General features: G+C 33.0%; 1 protein-coding gene across 6 annotated transcripts; it reads left to right on the top strand.

The window, feature by feature from the left end:
• Positions 1 to 617: 617 nt before the first annotated feature.
• On the top strand, positions 618 to 11,951 carry LOC136225907 (methylmalonate-semialdehyde dehydrogenase [acylating], mitochondrial). Of its 6 annotated transcripts, none has more exons than XM_066014067.1 (20): positions 619 to 849; positions 938 to 1,035; positions 1,734 to 1,805; positions 1,911 to 2,072; positions 2,168 to 2,246; positions 2,323 to 2,477; positions 2,774 to 2,837; positions 3,907 to 3,986; positions 4,272 to 4,337; positions 4,879 to 4,929; positions 5,030 to 5,181; positions 5,730 to 5,820; positions 6,734 to 6,814; positions 7,129 to 7,206; positions 7,331 to 7,366; positions 7,469 to 7,512; positions 7,620 to 7,698; positions 7,835 to 7,925; positions 8,048 to 8,153; positions 11,933 to 11,951. In XM_066014067.1, the coding sequence occupies exons 1-20, from the start codon at positions 822 to 824 to the stop codon at positions 11,934 to 11,936; spliced, it is 1,617 nt and encodes a 538-aa protein (XP_065870139.1). In that variant the 5' UTR covers positions 619 to 821; the 3' UTR covers positions 11,937 to 11,951. The 6 variants fall into 6 exon arrangements, with proteins under 6 accessions (XP_065870144.1, XP_065870139.1, XP_065870142.1 ...); XM_066014070.1 differs by lacking the exon at positions 11,933 to 11,951 and adding an exon at positions 11,889 to 11,907; XM_066014071.1 differs by lacking the exon at positions 11,933 to 11,951 and adding an exon at positions 9,337 to 9,354.
• Positions 11,952 to 25,233: the final 13,282 nt, after the last annotated feature.

A 25,233-nucleotide genomic window follows, 5' to 3' on the forward strand; every position in this document is an offset into this window, starting at 1 on the left:
ATGTGCAGATCAAGAAGAATTTACCAAGCTATTAGAAATTGGCGGTGACCGGAGGTGGACCAGAATTTGTTTCCTTCCGCAATGAATGGTCGTGACTCAAACAACAAGTTTCTATCTAGAATCTGCTTCCTTCTGCAAAGATAGTGACCTGAATCTGCTTCTGTCCACAACGAAATGGGGATTCAAACACTAAATTTTGAAGGGCAATAACAAAGAAGACATGAGACTGTATTTTATTAACCTATGTTCTCGTTCCAGTCGAACAAGGAAGACGACTCCCTCTTGCGTTTCTCTCTCCTAGTTAGTTATTAATTGAGTTTACGTTTTCCATCAGGTTTCCCTTTAATTTAGGGGATTTTAGTTTATTTTGTCTTAAAAAAATAAAAAGAGTAAAGTGACTTTTTCGAATAAATCTACTTTTTTTTATAAACCATTGGATCATAGAGAGTCAGATCCAATGGTTAATGACCATGGACCTTAGGGTCCATGTGATCGGGACTGAATAGGACTATATGCAAGTAAAAAGTGTTTTCTAATATATAAATTAAAGTTCACTTGGTTAAAGTTGCCGGGACATCGGTGACTTGTACTTGTACATGGCAAGGATAAATAATAAATTTTGGATTAAGAATTTTTTTTCATAATATTGCTGCAGAATTTCTAATTTTTAAGAAATGGAGTTTCGTTTTGTAAAGAAATAAAAAACCGTTCACTCTCTTCGAAAGTCACTGATAGTACTAATTGTCGCTATTCTTCCTTCTCTTTCTCTGTTGGAACTTGAAAGAGCGCCATCAATCAGTGAACGAAGGAAGAACTAAGAGATGTTGCTTCAAATTTCAATTCAGCGAGGTATTTTAGTTCTTAAATGATCGAATTTGTTTAAGTTGGAAACGCATACTTGATTTGATTTCTTCCTTCTCTTTTTATCTGTGATCAGTGAGAAATCTGAGGGCTTTGAGGTCTCAGATCCTTGCTTTGGGGACTTCTCAATTCTCTACTGCTGCTCAGCCTTCTTCTAGCCAGCGTAAATCTCTGGTATGGGAATTCTTATATCATAGCTTCAGTTGATGTGTGGTATGTTGTTTGTATTGCGTCCTACTTGTATGCTGAAAAAGTGCGACGGAAATAGATTCAAATTCTTGTTTCTTTGGTTGGAACTTCTATCTGCTGGGATTTATAGAAAGATATTGCTGTAGTAGATTTGTTCTTCCCTAAACTTAGTTTTTTTTAAGGAAATAGTTCCAGTTATGTTTGATAGATTCAAGTTTAGGTTCTTTTCTTTTAAAATATTCGGGAAAACTCATTTCCCAGCCTCTGAACTATTCAATTTCTTTTATTCAGCCTCTCCACTGAACTTTTGTTCTATTCAGACCGTCAATTTGAATAACGTTAAGGTCTGTATGGGGCAATACTAGAATAATTTCAGGGCTTCTTTTACATGCAAATTTGCTCTATTAGGCCCTTAAAAGTCCTCATTATTTAGCTATATTCAAAGCTAAAGGGTTTAATAGAACAGAAGTTCAGTTAAGTGGCTCATAACATAGAGTTGAATATATTCAGTTCACTGACTACTTTGCATTTTGTTCTTTATGTTATACAAATTTGTATGCTCTTAAACAGTCTCATACACAATGCAATTGTTTCATTATAAGCTGATGTTCTGATTGCCATAAGGTTGCTGTACTTAGAATATGAAACGACTTTTATTGATAAATGGTTATTTATGGGATCAGAGGGTTCCAAATCTTATTGGAGGGTCATTCGTTGATTCACAGTCATCTTCAGCCATTGATGTGATAAACCCGGTAAGTGCTTGGATAAAATTTAATTTAATTTTGTTATATTAAACTTGATACTGTAAGTAAGATTTTATTCTTTTACTCTGGTTGATTTAAATTTTTTGGCAATAGGCAACACAAGAAGTTGTTTCACAAGTCCCATTGACTACAAATGAGGAGTTCAAAGCTGCAGTTTCTGCAGCAAAACAGGCTTTTCCATCTTGGCGTAGCACACCAGTTACTACCCGTCAGCGCATGATGCTCAAGCTCCAAGAGCTTATTCGTAGGGATATTGTAAGTTTGTTAGGCTTTTGGTTGCCTTTTAATGGTTGATTTTAACTTTTCAAATATAGAATATTGATTGTGAAAATCTTGCAATCTTCTTGTAGGATAAGCTTGCCATGAATATTACTACTGAACAGGGAAAGACAATTAAGGATGCACATGGTGATGTGTTCCGTGGGCTTGGTTAGTTCATTTCCATCTCATTTGTTCTTTTAGAAGTTTCTATGGAGATGATGATGGAGTTTAATAACATCAATAGAGGTGGTGGAACATGCTTGTGGAATGGGAACATTGCAAATGGGTGAGTATGCTCCAAATGTCTCAAATGGAATTGATACCTACAGCATCAGAGAGCCGCTCGGTGTGTGTGCTGGAATTTGCCCTTTCAACTTTCCTGCAATGATTCCCTTATGGGTAAGTCCTTCCATAATCTTCAATATTTAATTTTCATTTCCTTTTCATTTCTGATATTATTTTAAGTTGATGTAGATCCTAAAACACATGTGAGGATGCTTGAAATTTTCTTACTTGTGGGTTTAAAATCTAACTAGCGAGTCAATACAATCAAAGTATTTCTTTTATTATTGTATTTGTAATTATTTTGAGTGTTCCAGAAGTTAGAAGGCTATCCTTTCTCTCAATGATTTAATTTTCAGCTTCCCAAGCAAAAGAAAAAGTTTGTGAACTTTTGTTCTGTTATTTCACTACAGATGTTCCCTGTTGCAGTTACATGTGGTAATACCTTTGTCTTAAAGCCATCTGAGAAAGATCCCGGTAAGTTGTTAATATTTTGAAGCATCACTCTCTAATAGAACCATAAGATATTGGGTAGTAAGCAAACTTGTAGAGTTTTCAAATAAACGTGTTCAGGAGAGTTGGTATACTGAAACTGTAGCCTCCGTTGTATTGTATGTTTAGGCACATGGGGTTGATAATGGTGGTGTTGTAATTGAATGATCACAACCTCCTATAGTAATCCTGCTTGCTTGGGGGCTAGGATTTTGTAGTTTCAGGTATAGAAGTATTACTGCAAGTACTCTCTGTGCTCCTTTTTTTTTTTCACCGGAAGAATTTCTGTTTGGAGATTGTCTTCGAGTAATGGAAGGTTTATTTACTATGTTTAGTAATACAAATACGATTTTTAGTATTATATTTAGGGTAGTTATCTACTGACAGACTCACATATGTTTAGTAATACATCTATTTGCTACATATTTTCCCTGAAACTGTAATTGAATTGAATAAAATGTATATATGTATAAAAAACATACAGTGCCTGGTGATATTTGGAAATCTTTCTAGTTTCGAATAAGGAGAAAAGGGAGTTTGAAAGTTTACTGTAGACATGATATCAGGTTCCAAAAGTACTCTTTAGAGTGCATTTTGGTATACTTTAGTAATGAACGTGTCGTAATGCCTTGAATCTGTATTACACACTACGACGCTATATCTTGTTTCCTATTTGGATTAGTATTGGTTTTTGGTTTTCTACTTGGAAGCGATGTCTTGGGGTCCAAGTCAGTTTAGGATAGGTTGAGAATACTCTCTTATGTAAACCCTAATGTGCAATCTGATTTCCGCCTCCTTAATAAAAGCTATTCTCCTTCTGCCCGTAGACTAGCCAACATAACGTTGGTGAACCACGTAAAATCTGTGTTTCGTTTTTTCGTTTATTTATCTTTCGCTAAATCCGCACAACAGAATGAAAGTGATTCTTTTGTTTCTGCTATTTGTGTTCTTTGTCAAAAGCTTTTATTTGATTTATTTTACAACAGTGAAAATACAAAATTAAATCTCATGCTATTCACTGAACCATTAATTTCTGTGCTGGTATTCTTTTCAGGGGCTTCTATAATGCTTGCAGAACTAGCAATGGAAGCTGGTCTGCCTAATGGTGTCTTAAATATTGTTCATGGAACCAATGTAAGCCCTTACTGGACAAAAAAAACTCCTTTTTACATATAATTTCATTAGGTCGGTTCTCCTCCCAAGAATATAATAAAAGGATGTAGTGAATATATTTATTGCACTTTAAAGATGTTTCGGCTTTCACCTGGGCATTTTTGTGAAATCTGAACTACTTTAGGATTATAATCTGTATAACACAATGATAATGATTATTAACTTTTAGGTCACGAACAGCACATTGATCATAACGGACATTATATTTAGCACTACTGTTTCTAATATATTTCAGTTTTAATGCAGGATATTGTTAATGCTATTTGTGATGATGATGATATCAGAGCTATTTCTTTTGTTGGTTCCAATACTGTAAGTTTCCTAAAGCTATAAATGTGCAGGTTCATATCCCTATATGGTTTTATGTATGTATGGTTTAAATTTCACAAGTTGGGAACCCCAGTTTCTTGCTTGTATAGATTCATTCTTTTTTTGATCTCCAAGGAAAGGCAATTGTCATTAGAAACAGATTTGCATATTGCCCAACTTTTAAGAACTAGCATTTCTAGTTTTATGCTTATGAATTTAGGAAACGTACTATAGTTTTAGCTTATCAAAATTTAGGGCTAAATAGATTTAAGGATTAAGATTAAGAATGAGAGTCTATGCTTGGCGAAGTAAAGCAACTAAAGTTCTACTGTTTCAGTTTCGTTGCATGATTTCCAGCAATGGATGCCTTTTAATACTATGTTCCTCTACTTGAATTGTTTTTTTCTTAACTCTGTAGCGATTGATCTTAATAACTAGTTGAGCATTGTCATTAATCAGTCTTGCTTCTGATTTTGTTCATTATGGTTGTCATTTCTATCCTTATTACATTCTCATTTTATATTTTTGATTCTATATCTGAAAGGCTGGTATGCATATATATGGAAAAGCGTCAGCTAAAGGGAAACGTGTTCAGGTATTTGTATTTAATGTTCTTCCCAGCAACTTATCTGGTCTTTACGTACTCTGCGATGCTTGAAGTTGAAATTGATAGTGCTTCATAACTATTTGTTTAGTCTAACATGGGAGCCAAGAATCATGCAATTGTCTTGCCTGATGCAAACATGGATGCTGCTTTAAATGCCCTGGTTGCTGCTGGTTTTGGTGCGGCTGGACAACGTTGCATGGCACTGAGCACAGTAGTTTTTGTTGGAGACTCACAATCATGGTAATATGTTTTCCTCATTCTGGGGCTCTGGATCTTCACTTCATATATTCTGTTGGCCTTTGTTTGACATTTTTAAGTTAGGATATTCTATTTTTTTCAACAAAAATTTGATGCTGAACATATTCAATGATGAATTTGAATCATGATTACACTATATACCCTGTTAGGTTGTTTGCTTGCATAAAATAATAATTAATTACACTGAGCAATGACCATGGCATGAAACCTGCATGTAATCATGATTTATTTCTTTTTTTTAATTAATTAATTTATTTTTATATGTTTATCAGCACAACTGCTATTTTAGTATTTACGACTCAGTGTACGACCATCATGACTGATCATCCATCACCCATTAGCCATTGCCACCAATAATTCAACTGCTGCCACCTGTTAATCCATCCTTTGCCTCCCCTAGTATTCTTTGACCATAACTATCACTATATATAAGCTAGATATAATGACAATTATAGTAACCTGCATCATATTTTTCATTGCATAACTAGTTTTATTATACCCTAACAAACATGGCCAGAATAATTTTGCAGGGAGAGTAAATTGGTGCAACTTGCTAAGGGGTTGAAAGTAAATGCTGGAACAGAGCCTGATGCAGACCTTGGTCCAGTCATAAGCAAACAAGTATGGTATTTTTTTTGTGCAATCTCTCATGCAATTTGCATGACTACTTACCAACTTGGACCATAAATTATAGAAAATGAAAGTAAATGCTGGAACAGGGCCTGATGCAGACCTTGGTACAGTTATAAGCAAACAAGTATGGTATTTTCTTTGTGCAATCTCTCATGCAATTTGCAAGACCTTTTACCAACTTGGCCCATAAATTAAAGAAAATGAAAGTAAACGCTGGAACTGGGCCTGATGCAGACCTTGGTACAATTACGAGCAAACAAGTATGACATTTTTTGTGTGCAATCTTTCATGTAATTTGCATGGCTTTTTATCAACTTGGACCACAAATTAAAGAAGATGAAAGTAAATGCTCGAACAGATCCTGATGCAGATCTTGGTCCAGTTATAAGCAACAAGTATGGCCCAAAAAGATAGATCACTTAGAGCTCTTATGTGGTTTGATAAAATATAGTTAAGATGGTTGAAAGACAAATTTTTTACACATGACCTTCCTAATTCCCCTTATTTAAGTTACTAATTTGATTGGCTGAATATTAAATTATTACTAACATAACATTTGTGTTGGGATTGGTAGACTGTTTATAGTTTCAAGTTAATTTGATGTACTTTGTTGATATCGGACATAATAAATGAGGGTATTTTAGGAAGATTGGAAACAACTAACTTTTATATAAAGTAGGTTCTCTATAATTTGGGACGGAACAAAATGGTAAAGTGATCTATCTTTTGTGCAACCTTCCATGTAATTTGCATGACTTTTACCAACTTGGACCATAAATTAAAGAAAATGAAAGTGTCTCATCTCTCTAATTTGTTTTGTAGTGTAATCAATGGGAGCTTGCTGATGCTTCTTTATGCATCTGGTTAGCTTATCATGTTCGAAATTTTTCTGCATTTGCAGGCCAAAGAACGAATACATAGATTAGTTCAAAATGGTGTTGAAAGTGGTGCAAGGCTACTTCTCGATGGAAGAAATATAGTGGTAGCTTATTTTACATTTCACTGTCTGCATCATAATTTTTTATCAATAGAATTCCTGGATGTTTCTTCCTGGATTAAGAAGACGGCAATCATAATTATTGGCTATTTCTGGTAATGACTGTACATAGTCTCAGGCACAACATAAGGCATTCATATTAAAATTTGGAGATTAAACCATAATATATTGTTGTGGGAAGTAACAGCGCAAGTTTCTTGGTGATTGATTTTATTATCATGAAGTAATTTTGTTCCTTTTCTTCAGCTTTATTGAAGAGGAAATGATCTTTTTTCTAATGTGTTATTTTTCTCAACCAGGTACCGGGATATGAGCAGGGAAATTTTGTTGGTCCTACCATCTTGTCTGGTGTGACAGCTGATATGGAGTGCTACAAGGTACCACTCCACTCATATCTTTATGCAATTGGCCTTAGAGAAATCTGTAACCTCAAAAGACAATTGTAGGAATAGACATAAAGTTTTGCTAGAAGATTGACTGCCCTACACATGGCCTTTGCAGGAGGAAATCTTTGGGCCAGTCCTCCTATGCATGCAGGTTTGTGATGCACTCTTACTTTCCTATGTTAACTAGCTCTGGTCTAATCCGTTTTCATGACAAGTTAATGAGTCTTTTATTTTTCTCCTTTTGAACCTTCAGGCTGACAGCTTTGAAGAAGCCATCCACATTGTTAACAATAATAAGTATATATACCTTTCACTCTGACTTTGTTGGCATATTATTAATTTATTATCCTTTTCTTCATGTTTACTCTTTTTTCAACATGGGTAAATAATTATTTGTGTTGCAGGTACGGTAATGGAGCTTCTATATTTACTACATCTGGTGCAGCTGCAAGAAAATTCCAGACCGAGATAGAAGCTGGGCAGGTAAAATTACAAAGGAATTTACTAGCTAGGCCTAGGTTCTGTGCAATTTCTCTGAAACTTGCAGATGAGTTCTTTTCTGCTAAGCATATTTCCTTGTAAAACTTGTGATTATGTAACATGACGGATATGGATGCAGGTTGGGATCAATGTTCCTATACCAGTTCCATTGCCCTTTTTCTCATTTACTGGCTCCAAGGCATCCTTTGCTGGCGATCTTAATTTCTATGGTATATTACCCTTTTTGTGTGCACATATTTATAATTTATTAATTTCTCGCTCCTTGCATAAAGCTGGGCACGAAAAACTTCAAAAATAATGCAAGATACATATTCTATTTTCTGAAATGCAGGTAAGGCTGGAGTTCATTTTTACACCCAGATCAAGACAATAACTCAACAATGGAAGGATTTACCAGGCGGAGTTTCACTAGCAATGCCAACATCACAGAAGATGTAGTGTGTGTCATAACTCATAACTATCATCTGTAATTTGCTTAAAGCCTTAAATAAATAGATGTCTTTCTGCTCCATCATGTTATATGCTGTTTCCTCCATGCATGCTTCACTCATCCTTATCTTTTGTTTTGTCTCTCTCATTCATATGCATTCATGATACATTATATGAATTAACTTCATTCTTTTGCTTTGATTTTTCTTTTACTGATATAGCTTTAAATCAGTGGATGAGGAAAGACTGTGAACCATCCATCTATTTTTGCTGAATCAAATTCTTTGTTTCAATGTTAGGTGTTTTAAATTTTTAATCTCTCATTTCCAAAAATGCTTCCTCCTAAGTGGGGATTTAAATATGGAAATAGCTCTCCTTTTAATGTACAAAAAGGATTTTCTATCAACAGTAGGTCATTAGAGGGCGAGCCTTGGCGCAACGGTAAACGTTGGTGTCATGTGACCAAGAGGTCACGGGTTCGAGTCTTAGGAGCGGCCTCTTGCCAAAATAGATTGGCAGGGGAAGGCTTGCCCCCAGTACACCCTTGTGGTGGGACCCCTCCCCGGACCCTCGCTCAGCGGGGACGCGTAGTGCGACCGGGCTGCCCTTTTTAGTAGGTCATTAAATAATAAATTAAATTTAGAAACTTTGATGAGTTATGGAAATGGAATAGAAAAACCAAATATATAAACAAATTTGTTGTTATAAATAGTCAATATAAACCCTTGGCCTTGAAAGTTTTACTTCATTATTTAATCATTAGATTTTGCGAGTAGTGAGTGATAATGAAGACAGAGTGTAGTGATATAAGTACAACAATGATTGTTCCGAAGAGTTTAGAATCATTAGACATTCATCTTGACTGTTTGTTGATCACACAAAAGGAAAAGGCCTATGAAGCTAAGAAGGTCAAAGACAATCAGATCTCCATAAATTAACAATTTAACGATTTTTAGGTTGACTAATCGATTTGTTCACAGAGGGGTTTATGATGGCTAGGATGTTGCATGTTAACAGACTTTTTAATCTCATACTTATTATTTATCTTTGATATATACTTCCATTTCTGTTTTTCTAAATTTCCTTCTCAATTAAGAGTTACCTGAATATATTAATTGTTCGTTTTGTTAATCAATTTGACAAGTTTTTCGAATTCGCTTCTCATTTAAGTTAATCGAATGTGGTGACAAGGATCATATGGTGAAGGCTGAGATAATTTTACTGAGGAAGCATTCAACCAAGAGGTTTTTAGTTAGAAAAACATGTCTCATCCTAGTAATTCTCAGGTAAAACATATATGCTTCAATTGTGAATTCACAGTGTTATGCTTTCAAAATATATATGGACAATCAAATACCAAATTTGCCTTTTCATTTTGCAATTAATTGGTGCAATAATGGGTTCCTCGAATGGTTGTTGAACTAATATGTGTTGTATTTTTACTGTTCAACTTGAAGATATTCTCAAATACTACCTCATAAAAACTGCAATAGAGAGCTAATTTTCAAGATTGTCATACAATGGACTCTAGATCTTCCAAGAAGCTTGGCTCAGTTCTCTTTTGAAAGTTAAGATTTTCTATGAACAGAGAGTTTACTGAAGAAGAAATTCACTCAAACAAGTATTAAAATGGAAACTTTTACTGATACAGAAATTAAAACCTTGAACAGGTGTTGGAATAGAGCCAACACACTTGCAAGATCTAGAGCCAATTACATGACAATCTTGAAATATTCAGCTTTGTTTTGCAGTTCTTCAGGAGGTAGCATTTGAGAGTATCCTGAGGTTGAAAATCATTAACAACACAGCAAATATCAACCTAGCAACCTTATGAGGTACCCGTGTTTAAACAATGAATTGCAATCAAGAAAAAGCAAACTTGGATATTTCGTTGTCCATATATGTTTTAAGCCATAGTGGTTTGAGTTGATACGTGAAGCATGTGTCTTCTTATTTGAAAATCGTTATTGATGAGACATTTTTTTCCAAACATAAAACTCTTGTTTGAATGCTTTACTCAAGTGCGAGTATCTTAATCTTCATCTTTGACTGTTGCCACCTCATTCGAGAAACCTAACTAAAATGAGAAGAAAAACAAATAATATATCCAAGCAGATCTTAGTTGTTTAAAAGATTGAAAATCTACGTAATAGGGGATTGAAAGGTCTATTGACATGCAACATCTTGGCCATCATAGATTCCTTTGTGAACAAAGGCATTAGCCTGTCAACCTAAAAATTGTTTAATTGTTAGTTTATGAGGATCTAATTTTCATTTTTTCTTATGTTGCTTTGACCTTGCTCTTCATAGTCCATTTCCCTTGGCATGATCTATAAACTGTCAAGATGAATATCTAATAATTTTGAATTCTTTGGGTCAATTATGGTCGCACTTGTATTGTCACAAATTTTAAACGACTAATTAGTCAAGCAAACCTTTCAAGGCTGATTTTTTTTTATATTGAGTATTTATAGCATTGAATTCGTTTCTATTTTTGTTTTCCTTTGCTGAAACTGATCAGGATTTTTAATTTAGTGACATATTGTTGGATAAAAAGTTATTTCCATACAGCAAAATGAGAGCTATTTCTCTATCCAACTTCCCGATTAGTTGGAAAGCATTTTGAGAAGGAAAAAGTTTGAATCACCTGCATTGGAATGAAGAATTTTATTAGACAAAAACCAGTGGATGGTTTAGTGCTCTTCCTCGTACATCTAATTGAAGCTAGATCTATAAAAGAAAACCAATGAACTTAAGTGGATGGTTTAGTGCTCTTCCTCGTACATCTAATTGAAGCTAGATCTATAAAAGAAAACCAATGAACTTAATCTGTTTTGACTTGGAATTCATGTTACCAATAGGTAGGTAATTGAAAATGTATGTTCATACAGCACGAAAGAAAATACCAAAACAAAAACCCCATCCCAACAGCACAGCCACAACACAGGAAAAAGAAAAGAACAAAGACCATTACCCTAGCACTAGGTAACCAAAATTCAGCTGGAAACATAATAAAAAAACTAACCATAATTTGGAAGAAGGAAGAATATTAGAGCACGAGAAAAGCTGTTGGAAATTCTAATTCCTTGATGTTGTGAATTCAACTTACAATGCATCATTTTTATAATAACACAAAAGTAATACTACTTGCTTGGGTTATATATAACGTAATTATTAATTAGACAACTTATAATGTTACATTATTAAGCTATTCATAACTCTTTAAAATTACAAGTTTATTAATTTATTTACATAAATGTTGTCCTGTTCTTAATAGTATACCCCACTCTGTTCAAAATTCTATACTCTATATACAAAAGTTCTCTTTATCCAAACCCAGAAATTATGTTTTCCAATTATCGGATTGCAAATTCAATTTCTGAGAGATTAGAGGTCATTTTAACTATTGGTCACTCAAAATTGGTATCGATCTTCCATTTTCTTCTTGACTGTAGTTATTATTGTTTCATATTCTATGCATTGGACTGTCTATGAGCTGGCATTGAATCTCTCCAAATCACCTTAAAGCATTCTATTATTTTTCTTAGATAGGTGTGTACAGCTTTTCCAATTCAGTACTTCATAAAAAAATGATTGGATTCATATTATTTGCAGCTATTATCATTATATAAATGGTGCAGTGCAATATTTCACTGACAAATTGCGATGATGCATATGGCTACTATTCTACACTTGTAAAACATGATTACATTGCTAATTGGAAATCAACTTTTTTAAAGCAGATGATGTCAAAATCTGAACCATTGATCTCTTGAAAACATGTCAGCTAGCTGGATATATGGAAAAGAAAGACTGGCATGAAGAAGAAGATTCTGTCTGAGTAGCCAAGGAGACTGCCCGATCCCATAACCAAATAAGAGGTGAACAAGTTAATAAAAGACTACATAATTACACTACTAAACTTGTCACTTTTTACTTGTCACTTTTTACCATTTGATACTATGAACTTATACTTGGACCTACCACACACGAAAACTTGTCAATTTTGGACATCCAACATCCTTATTTGCGTTGTGACATGAAATGTATTTAGATGAAAGTTTGTCTGAACGATGCTATGTCAACTTTTTGGAGTCTATCAAAACAACAGGTGCTAGAGGTCCAAAATTGACAAGTTTAGATGTATAATAGGCCGAAGTATAAGTTCAGTTTTTGTAAACAGCAAAAAGTGACAGATTTAAGTGCATAATTATGTATCAACCTGTAATAAAAGTACTGTTGAAACCACTTACATATTGAAGTCGGGCAAGTCATCCTTGGCTAGCAAACAAGACTCTTATCTTCATGTCAGTCCTCTTTTCCCTCTTGAACATATAAATGTATAGAATATCATTATTCATTAGGCTTTCACCATCTAAATTCGAGCAGGGAATGACTCTCGTTAGGACGGTACAACTGTTGATATAATCTCTAGTTTGGAAGAGAAGGCCAAGCATGAAAAAGAAGAGCTTCTGAGATTAGCCAAGGTGACTGCCTGAAAACCTACACAAGTGTTCTTTTTTTACATATATAGAAACACAGATTGAGTGAGAGCAGGCAAGTCATCCTTGGCTACCAAAAAAGACTCTTATTTTCATGCTAGATCTCTCTTCCTATAATTGCTTGACTCTATATGGAAATGTTGACATGTATATTTATAGCATTCTAAAAGAATATAGTATAATATAATTCAATGTATGAGGGCACTGAAAAATGTGTATGGCTCTCCATAACTAATTTGCCTGATCCAGAAGAAGACCAGTGTATCATTATTCATTTTCTGCCCATAATGGAATATGTTCTCTTTCCCACCTTATTGTTGTTGCTTTTTGGAAAAAGGCTGACTAAATAATAGCTTATCTATTATTTGTGTTAAATAAATTGGAAGGGTTATTAAGTGTCAATAATTTCCACCTAGTTGAATTTGGTCGGCGGCAACCATTAGACCTAGAAGGTGTGAATTTAAATCCTACGATCATTTTAATTTCCACCATATGATTTTAATAAGTTTAGATTTAATGGTGACTGACCAAATTCACTTGCCATGAAAATCACCGTATCAAGTATACGGTCATTATTTTTTCTCTTTCTGATATTCTCTCATCAATATCTTAGTTCTTGCAAATATTTAACAGTCCGATTTAATATTTTATAGGTATTTTTCATTTTGGTCCAATTTCAATTTATTTTGTTTTTTTGGTTTTAAAACTTATGTACATGGTATTGAAAATATATATCTTACTAATATATCCCATTTACACCCTCTATTTGAATTTAGGAGGAAGAGTAGCAATCTAAATATTTTCTTCTGCAATCATGTATTAAACAAACAAAATTTGGGATTTAATTAGACTTGTAATTGTTGTTTACTAGAAGATTCTGGTGTTATGATTTTGACAAAACAAAACAAAACGCAAAGTGAAGAACAAGATACGACAAGGATTTGACAAATATAAAGGAACAGGATCTGACAAAGGTATGGAATTGATTGACAATAATTGTATGTGTTTAAGATGTCAACAGAGAAACCTTTCGAGATGGATAAGGTCACCTGTCATACTCACCAACCCATCTCCCAATTTCTCTCCTTTTAAGTTTCAACGAACCCTCCCACTATTAGAAACATTTTTGTAAACATTTTCTAAAACTGTATTTTATTATGGACTAGATAGTTAAGATTTTTATGTTAAAGGTAGCTGTTTCAAAATTTTAACAAATACTATTTATTTCATTTTTAAACTTAAAAAAAGTAAAAAACAGTTTCAAAATATAGAAATAAACGGAGACTATATCTTGATGAAAGATAGATTGTTGGAATTAACATATAAAAGTCACTGGTCTATGTATATTGAGTTAGAATTTTCCTTTTATAGTGAATTTACACCAACCCATTTCTTTATGCCTGCTCTCCAAACCAAAAAATTCTTTTCAGATAATAATACTTTATTTATAAAAATACATCAAAAGAAAAAATAATAAAATATTTGATGTTGTAATATCAATTTTGAACCTATGTATTAATTTGATACATGTATATGTTGATGCTCTCGTTGCCCAAATAACATTAAATTTCTTTATTAGCATCAACACCCTATGTATGTATTGAGGGTTAGGCTATGCTTACATAGAGGGTTAGGCTATGCTTACTTTGTTTTTGATAAAGTAAGTCTTATTTTGTTTTTTTCTCTATTAGATGATGATGAACTTTAACAAAGTAATCTCATCCAATGGTAGAAAAAAACAAAGTACAGTAAATCTTATTTTGTCAAAAGCAAAGTAAACATAAAAGGCACCATTAATTTGATAGATATATGTTGGGGTTAGGCTATGCTTACTTTGTTTTTGACAAAGCAAGTCTTACTTTGTTTTTTTCACCATTAGATGGTGATGAACTTTGACAAAGTAAACTCATCCAATAGTAGAAAAAACAAAGTAAAATTTACTTTGTAAAAAACAAAGTAAACATAGAAGGCACCAATGTTGATGCTCGTTACCAAATAGCATTAAATTTCCTTCTTAGCATCAACATTAAATGTTCTAAGAAATAATATTAATATGTGGAAAAAATTCAAAAAATAACATTCATGTGATTCACCTAATTTATAAGGTTAAGGTTTTTTGTTTTTGTTTTTATCTTTCTAAAATTCCACCAATATGCATACCATTTTTTTCATACAATTTTAAGCAAATTTGATTTTTTCTTTAATACAAGGGAAGCACATCCACCCGTTAATAGTCATTGGTCAACAGGTCGAGCTCAAAGCCAAACTTGAGTTGATCTAAGTCCATCGACAGATCATAAATGGTGCCCTCCTACATTACACCTACCAAAGACAAAAAAAAAAAAGAGTTAGAAGATGCAAACAAACATCAAACCGATCCTCCAACTATACAGAATCTATATCAAAATACCCTACTTTCGGTAGGAGCATATTCGACGATGGTAACTTCAATCACCTTTAGATCAATAAGACCTTGCCTTGCCAAGCCTCGTCCCCCTAGATACTTTTTGCATGTCATTCTTCTTCCACCCCTCTAGACGAGCCTCCTTTCAGGTTGAGTATATGAATCACCCATTATCTTATCAGCTTTTAGTCGGTCTTTTGGTCAGGAGAGACCACCCAACCATCTAACTACCTTAAGTTCACGAGCAATCATCTCTTTAGGAACCATCCAAGTACCAGGACAAATCGAGTTTGAATTCCAATTCACAGTGAATGGGAAAGCAAGATTTTCAGTCTTCATGTTGCGAATGCTTCGATGCCATAGGCCAGAAAAATTAGCAAAAAACCAACATGGTCAAATGAAACCCTACCTACATACACATTGAATACATCCCCATCGTAAAGCGTCACTCATTCTCAGTTATCTACGTAGGGGCCAAATTAAACTCTTGTAGCACTTTCATGAAAAACGGAAGCAAGGGCATCTTTATTCCCACGTCCAATTAATATTCATACATTACCATCTTAATTGGAGCACAATGGTCATTAGTCCTCTCCGACCTCGACATCACAGCTTGGGTCAAGGGTCTTTCTAGCCTATATAATATTGCAATCACTTTGAGATCTCTATCGATAATAATGTTATAAGCATTCTCCACCTTCTTCAACTTTGGTGCGACAGATCTCGCAAAGGGATCGAATCTAATCCCAAACTAGTTGTTCCTCTCTCGTCCCCACAGCCACATGTGCTCTCGCATTCCTTTGTAAATTGCCCTAATATTAAGCTCATACTCCATGATATAATACTATTTTGTAACAGGTCTGACTCAATAAGATTAAAATCAATAGTTTTGGTTTTAAGTTTTATACTCACGAGTAGTTAAAAGGAAATTGAACTAGAAATTTTTCTAAGGCACAGAAAGTTCTAGTGACATAATTGAATCTGAAAGCATAAATAACAACAAATAAATTACAACCTATTGAAATTTCTAAAATTTCCAATATAAATAATATTCAGGGCTCCAACTCCAAGTCTGGGTCTCCTTATGGGATTTCTGATCTTCTTTGAATTACATAAAGTAAAACTTATTCTAAAAATTATAAAGAAAATGAAAAACGACATGCGTGTCGTATTTATAAAATTACAACCCAATATTATCACCAGATAAATAAGCCTATATAAATCATATTTACAAACAATCTAAGCATGTATAATATCAAAAGCGTTTTTAATCACATAATAATCCATGGTCGATTTAACTATGAAATTGCATAAATTTAAATCTTAATCATCCAGTGATTTACTTATGCAAGAAGTGATTCAATTATGTCATTAGAACTTTCTGTGTCTTAGAAAAATTCCTAATCTACTCGTGAATATAAATCTTAAAACCAAAACTATTGATTTTAAAGTTGAATATGTTTTAATAGTTAAATATTTAATAGGTCTGCCTCAATTAGGATATGTAATATCCAATATTACATTTAATTAAAAGGTTAATTTATGAGCCTAGCCCATAAAACATTTTATTGCATAAAAAACGTTATTTATATATATCAAATTTTATAAACTATATTATCCAATAATATATTGATCAAAACTTTTATATATATATATATATATATATATATATATATATATATATATATATATATATATATAAATGAACTAGATGATGAAATTATGAATATATATATATATATATATATGGGTTCTGATATTTACAGCCCTTAGGGCTGTAAATAAAACCCAAAAATTCATATTATTAGTGTTCATTTAGTTTTTCAATACATAAAATTTATCGATACTTAAATGCTTAAATATTTAAATGCATATATTCATAATAGATTGTTATATTTCCAATACAAATAAATATATATTTTAGAATTAAACTTCTCTTTTTTATTGTTATATGTGAATAATTAATGCTTATATACAACCCTAACGGTTGTATATATCATTTGCATATATATAGAAGAGATCAAATGTGACAATTTTTTATGGTGAGACAAGTCTTATGGTGTGACAATGACCAATTTTAAAATTAAGTAGGGGAAGGTGGCAAATTTGTAAATAAAAAGAAAGATAAATTTTTTTTATTTTTTTTCTTTAAAATGTATTTTTCCGACTTTTCCAACCTCGTTTTTCAAAAAAATTTATACCGTTGGACTTGTCTTAATTAGACGGTCATTTTAAGATCCCAGAAGCTCGGGTAAAAAAAATTTCCGGTGAACGGAATCCGGCGATCTGTTTTTCTGTGAGAAAAAAAATGTCCATAAAATTTTTAAAAAATTCCAGAAAATGTAAAACATCATTCTGATAAACTTTAATTCTTTACTTAAAGTGAGATTCCTTACGGTTTAATCCCAAATCAACGGAATCTGGCGATTAGGTGGGCGTTTTCTGGTGAAAAATCTGAAAGTGCCGAGAAAATTCTCAACAAATTCCAAAAAATGTAAAACATTATTCGGAAAAACTTTAATTCTTGAGTCGAGTAGGATTTCTTACGGTTTAGTCCCAATAAATTTTTTTCCTTAATTTTATCAATTTTACATGCTTCAACAATTTATTGGGTCAAAACCGTAAGTAATCTCATTTTGAGCCAATAATTAAAGTTTCTTAAAATGATATTTTACATGTTTTGAAATTTTTTGATAATTTTCTGGACACTTTTTGGTCCTACTTTTTAGCATTATGTGTTGGAATATTTTGTTGGAACAATATAACAATTCTGTTGAAACAATATAAGTATTTTGTATAACTATTCTGTTAGAACAATTGGTACACAGATTTATTCTGTTGGAATAATATAAGAATTATAATTATTTCTAAATAATATAACTAATATAAATTTGAAGATACTATATTAAATACTAAAAAACAAAAATGAAATTGAAGACGATAGATAATAAAATTGATTTGGAACAATTGGTAAACTGATTTATTATGTTGGAACAATATAAGTATTATACTGGAATAATATAACTATTTTATTTGAAAAATTGATACGTTGATTTATTCTGTTGGAACAATATAAGTATTATGTTGAAACAAATGGTACACTGATTTGGAACAATTTCATTCACTGTCGGAACAATGTAAGTAGGATAAAAAAATGTGTTCAGAAAATTATCAAAAAATTTCAAAACATGTAAAACATCATTTTAAGAAACTTTAATTCTTGGCTCAAAGCGAGATTCCTTACGGTTTTGACCCAACAAATCGTTGAAGAATGTAAAGGGGTGTTTGGTTCACTAAAACTATACCTTAGAATGAGAATGAAAATAATTGATTCTCTTTTATAATGTTTGATTCACTAAAATTAGCTTATGAATGAGAATCTATTCCCCAAACTATAGGAATCATGATTCTCATCTCTAACCCCATTAATCAAATTTTATTCCCCTTATTTATTCAATTTAACAATAAAATAAAATAAAATAAAATAAATAGATAAAACCATAAAATCCATCCACTACCCCAAAAACAATCCACTTACAATATTTATATCCCATGATTAGTTATATATATATATATATATATATATATATATAAATAAAAAAATAGTAAATAATATATTATATTCAATTTTAGTAAATTATATTTTTCAAAATCATCATTATTAGTCTAATTAATTTAATAAATAAATATTACATTCCGATTACGGATTAAACCAAACAGAATTATTAAATTGTGATTCCGATTCTGATTCCCTATCATTCCGATTCCGATTCTAATTCCGATTCCAAAGTTTAAACCAAACGCCCCCTAAAATAGATAAAATTAAGAAAAAAGTTTGATTGGGACTAAACTGTAAGAAATCTCGCTTCGACCCAGAATTAAAGTTTCTCAGAATAATATTTTATATTTTCTGGAATTTTTTGAGAATTTTAGGCACTTTTTTTCTCGCCGGATTCCGCTCACCGGAATTTTTGGTAAACTAATTTGGAACAATTGGTAAACTGATTTATTATGTTGGAACAATATAAGTATTATATTGGAATAATATAACTATTTTATTGGAAAAATTGGTACGTTGATTTATTATGTTGGAACAATATAAGTATTATATTGGAACAAACGGTACACTGATTTGGAATAATTTCGTACACTGTCGGAACAATGTAAGTCGGATAAAAATGTGTTTAGAAAATTATTAAAAAATTTGAAAACATGTAAAACATCATTTTAAGAAACTTTAATTCTTGGCTCAAAGCAAGATTCCTTACGGTTTTGACCCAACAAATTATTGAAGAATGTAAAATAGATAAAATTAAGGAAAAAGTTTTATTGAGACTAAACTGTAAGAAATCTCGCTTCGATTCAAGAATTAAAGTTTCTCAGAATAATATTTTACATTTTTTGAAATTTTTTGAGAATTTTTTGGGCACTTTTTCCTTACCGAAAAACGCCTATCCGGATTCCGCTCACCAGAATTTTTTTTAACTGAACTGCAGGGATCTCAAAATGACCGTCTAATTTAGACGAGTCTAATAGTATAAAAAATTTCGAAAAGCGATGTTAGAAAGGTCGGGAAAATGTATTTTAAAGAAAAGAAATAAAACAATTTTCTCTATCCTCTCTTTTCTTTTATTTATAAATTTGCCACTTTGCCATTTTTCAATTATCATCAAAACTACGTAGTTTTGTTATGTCATACAATAAGCTTCTTGCCACACTTAGACCCCTTGTCGCACTGGATCTCACCCCTATATATATATATATATATATAATGTAGTTATATCAAATTTTAAAGTCATATTATCCAATAACATACTTAAAATTATATAAAATGCATTTGGATCAAATTCAACCACTATTCCTAATATAGGGTGAATTTTGTAATGTAAATATCCAATAAAAGCACTTTTAAATTTAAGTCTTGAGTTTATTCTTTTGTAAAATCCAATTTTACAAATTGATTTTTAATACACTAATTACAAAATCCACAAAGTTTACAAATACGCCTGTTTTTATCATCCAATGATAAAATCAAAATATCCTCAACATAGTTGTACAATTTTAAAGTTCCATATTAATCCAATAATATAAACTTATATTGAATAAAATCATAAAATTACAACTTAATACATCTATACCATACATATTTAATATTTAAGGTCATTAATATTTGATATTGTTTCTAAAACAAAATAAAACAAAACCCTAATTAGACTTAGATCTAACTACATGATTTTTCCAAAAATCAGACCCTAAGGCAGCACTTCCAGAAACTATTGCATTTGCCAGAAAACATATTTAAGTATTAAAACATATTCAACTTTAAAACAAGACAGTTGCAACAGAAAATCATGTAGAACATTATAAAACAATTTCCAAAACGTGAAAAATGTTATAACTTGAGTTTTGAAACTCTTTCATCAAAACCAGTTTCTAAAATCACAAAAAATATATTTAACCTAGAAAGCCATTTTAACCAACTAATTAATTATCCCAATTAACCTTTAACAATTAAAATTCAATTCTTTAAGTCCATAAACCCTAACAAGCATAGAATCCTAAAAACCAATTTTAACCTAATCAAAACTAGCATATGACTATGCTCTGATACCAGAGATGAATTTTTTTTATCATACTTTTAATGGTGAAAAACACATATAGCATACACAAATCATTCATCTATAGGATCTAGCATATATTGTAGTTGATTAAGGTTAGGGAGAAAAGTACGTTTCACCTTTCGTGACCAATCAGAATCCTTTGAACGAGAATAAGGAGTTGAAAAGAGAACTCGCTCCACTTCATCACTTACGAAATATGATCTACTGCTTGCTATCACCGGAATCAAATCCATTTATGCGAAATAACCTCCTAGGTTGAAACATAGGTACATGGGGGCGGTTTTGCTTCTTGAAAGGGAAGAACAATTTTCTTTCTTTCTATCTCTCATAATAGTTTTTGGATGTTGTTAAACACAGCCCCAAATTCCCACCCCTAGCCCCGTGAAAGGATAAAAATGCCCTTTCATGGGTTTTGGGAGGGGAATTTCTATTTTTTTTGCCAATCCGACACGCGGGTGTGTGGATATCACGCCTCACCTCGTGGTCGGGCGTATGAGTATCACGCATCACCGTGTGGTCGGGCGTGATAGCCCCACGCCTCACCGCAAGGTCGGGCAATTGGCTGTCACGCCCGACCACGCGGTGAGGCGTGTGTCTATCACGTCCGACCACGCGGTGAGGCGTGATAGCCACACGCCCGCGTGTCGGATTGGTAAAAAAATAGCTTTTTAACCCCATAAATAGGCCGTTAAACCCGTAAATACAGAATTGTACTTAAAACCTAAAAATACCATACAATTTAGTCCTAAAATCAGTAAAAATAATATAAGCTAATTAATAAATATTATTAATCACAAAATATAAAACTAATATAATTTAGTCCAAGCCTCTCTCTTTTCAGCGTATAGATTCTCGAAGTGACGAACACTCGGATGACAATATAAACGCCATTGGGTGGCAATGGGAGGCACTGGAAACGTAGGATGTAAATAAAGACGTATGTAGTGATGATAACTCCCCAAATGATAAATCACAATCTCTCGCTCTGGTGGTCTTCCATCGTCCGAACGCATCGGCAGTATAGTGCAACATCCTAACTGTTGTGCAGTAAAGAGGAAAATTACTACGTTCAATACAGATGCAGCAGCATATAAGTCATCCAGACTCACCATCTAGTGGGACTCACCATAACCCGCTCCTGCCCATTTAATACGTGTGAGGGCAGCATCAAATCCGTTCCCGTACACTGGCGCATACAGATCACGGTTTGCCCGCATCTCATTCTCTATGAGCACTCTCATCAGCTTCCACTCCTCCTGGTTATAAATGATGGCATCGGCTAAAACACGAAATCCACAGTTACCATCTGCTACAACATCATGGAATCCAGTAATAAATGGTACGATGAGACCTTGAACCCGATGTAAATGGTGGTAACCGGCGATATCCACATCAAATCCGACTGACCGATTACATCCCGACCCTCAAAGCTCTCAGTCCTGATTTTCTCCCTGTAATTATAGATATGTCTTTGTGTCGGGCAATCCTCCGGATGTTTTTCTTTGATTGCAGCAAAAATAGCACAAGGCTTAACTTGAGCCGAACTCATTTCACGAACAAGTTTTTTGGAAGCCGGGCTTAGTCCGCTCATCTGTCTGTAGCCCTGACGATATACAGCCAACTGATGACAGTGCTGTCCTCTATCTCCAGGAATCCCATTCACCACTAGACCTGTTCATAGACCCGTTGGCCCGCCCAGCCCGCCCAAACCCGTCTTTTATGGGTTGGGCTTGGATACGTATATTCATCATTTGGCCCAGCCCGGCCCGAACCCGTATAAGCCCGCACATAAAATAGGTTGGGCTTGAGATTTGTTTGAAAAACCCGAGTTAACCCGGCCCGCCCCGCCCTTATGTATATATATTAAGTAACAGTTAATAATTTATATAAGATGAGGTTTGTCTGTTTAATAAAGTAAATTCAAATATTAATTTTTTGAATGATTATTTAAGCTATTAAGGTTATTAAATTACCAAAAAAATTGGTTTTGTTTAAACTAAAATTGAATACAGAGAACGGTAGAGTAGACTAGTACATACGATTGATGGAACAGTAATTTATTAATTTTTAGTTGGATTCTTATTTTTTATAGTTATAATTAATTTGATTTTTAATTTATATATTAATTAGGCGGGTTGGGCTGGGTTGGGCTTGGGAATTAGAATCTTTAACTCAGCCCAGCCCGGCCCGAGCCCGATGTGAATATAATGTGGGCTGGGCTGGGCTTGGACAAAGTAAATACATGCCAAGCCCGATTAGGCCCGGCCCGAACCCGGCCCGGCCCAACCCATGAACAGGTCTATTCACCACCCAACCGCCCAATTCAGCGATTTCCATAACCTTTATCTGGAATTTGCAACCACAGTACTTTGTTTTTGTATTCTTCCGTAGTATAACATCCATATCCATATCCTTTTTCCTTTTATAATTCTTAACACCACGAGCACATTTAACCAATATCCACTTTAACTTGCGCCCCGTCTTGTGCGACGCTGTGGTTAACTCGAACCCGATCCCAATTGCCGTCTGTTTTGCCCAGTTAACAGCTTCGTGATATGTTTGAAACGTTTGTTCTGGAAAAAACTGTGAACTGTAATCTATGCCATTTCCGTCAAATTGTTCCCACGAAACCTCCTGTAAATGATAAATAACGAATATTACAGTCCAAAACGTGACATTTCTACAGCGTTTCGGTGTCTAAACCCGAAAAACAGCCAAAAATAAGCTCGGGCGTGTGAGCATCACGCCTCACCATGTGGCAGGGCGTGTGAGCATCACGCCTCACCACATGGTGGGGCGTATGAACATCACGCCTCACCATGTGGTGGGGCGTATGAGTATCACACCCCACCTCATGGTGGGGCGTGTGGCTATCACGCCTCACCATGTGGTGGGGCGTGATACTCATGCTCACACGCCCGAGTGCCGAACCAGATTTTTTTTTAATTCAAATTACAGAAATGCAAGGAAGTTCAATCGGAAAAATACCTCGAATTCAGACACAGCATCACTCCCGTCTCCTCCCGGTGATAACGGATTGCCTTCCATCAAACGTGTTGTCTTTGATTCGGATGAAAATGTATTTGGGAGACTTTGAGAGAGTTTGGGAGGGATTCAAATTTTCAGTTTTTGGTTAAAGGACGGTTACGTCTTTTTCCGGGGCTGGAAGTGTGAAAATGGGGCTGAGTTTAGTAACCCACTAGTTTTTCTATAGGCTTAAAACTTTAAGCTTTTTTCTCATTATCCCTTAATCTTGTATTTAATATTTTGTTAATTTAAATATTTTTAAAATAATCTAATTATCTTATAATTTAATCGTCAAAACATTTAACATAATCCACATTAAATTTACATACATATAACTATGTATTAAAATTAATTTATACATAATATCCAATATTGATTTACATTAAGTATGTGAGAGTTTAATCCAATTACTTTTAATCAAATCCAATTTGATTAAACATATACTTATGACTTTAGTGGTGAAACTCTTAGCCTATTGACTGAGAGCTTACCTATGATAATAATATCCAAATTATTATTTAACTTTTAATTAAGGTATTACATTAGAATTAATTATACATATATAACATCATCTTCCAAAAAAAAAAATTATACATATATAACATCTATTGTTATATTATAAAGTTTTAACTATAATATTAATTGTTTGTACATAAAAGTATATAAATATATGTTATACAATAATATATACAGTAAAACCTTTATATAGGAATACACTTGAGACCGAGCTATTTGTCTAACAATTAGGAGGTTATTACTAAATAGAGTTTAGTATAATAAAATTTCTCAACACATAAAATTTTAAATTTTTATCATAGATATGCATGGTTTATATATAATGTATAATAATAGACATTAATGGAACAAATTAAATCTTTAGAATTTCAATTTAGAGTTTAGGTTTTCAATATATAGATAATTGGGAGAGTTTTATGGAAAAAATGCAAACATCAATGAGAATACTAAATATTTATAATTTCAAGTTGTAGTTTGTTTCCAACTCCTAGATAATTTTAATAGTTTTTTTTTAATATTTTATAATTTAGCTTGAATTCTTAATATATATATATATATATATATATATATATATATATAAATATATAATTATTACTATATAGAAGCATAGTTTCTAAATGTGGGACTTGAAAAGTGTATAACAAATAACGTTTGGGAGGTTATTCCTATTTATAACTGGCCCAAATTGGGACCGGGTTTTTTTTATAACAAAATAGAGGTTATTCCTATATATATTATTCCTATATAGAGGTTTTACTGTATATATATATCCTCTAAATTTACATTTCCAATTTAATCTAATTAAAGTAAAAAGTAAACTTCAGATTGAACTTTGTTGGGGATTATTATTTATCGAAATCAAATGAAGCGCAGCGGAAAAAGCTACCGTTTAAAATTTCTATAATCGTAGACCGTGTTAGACTTCCACGGATCAAACCTCAAAAACGTTTTAACAAGGATTAAAGACTTATGGGTAATGTCTATTTTAGAGACGGCTGAAGAAATCTACACGTCGATA

This window comes from Euphorbia lathyris, chromosome 4 (assembly GCF_963576675.1).
Source record: "Euphorbia lathyris chromosome 4, ddEupLath1.1, whole genome shotgun sequence".
In the NCBI taxonomy this organism is placed as follows: Eukaryota; Viridiplantae; Streptophyta; class Magnoliopsida; order Malpighiales; family Euphorbiaceae; genus Euphorbia; species Euphorbia lathyris.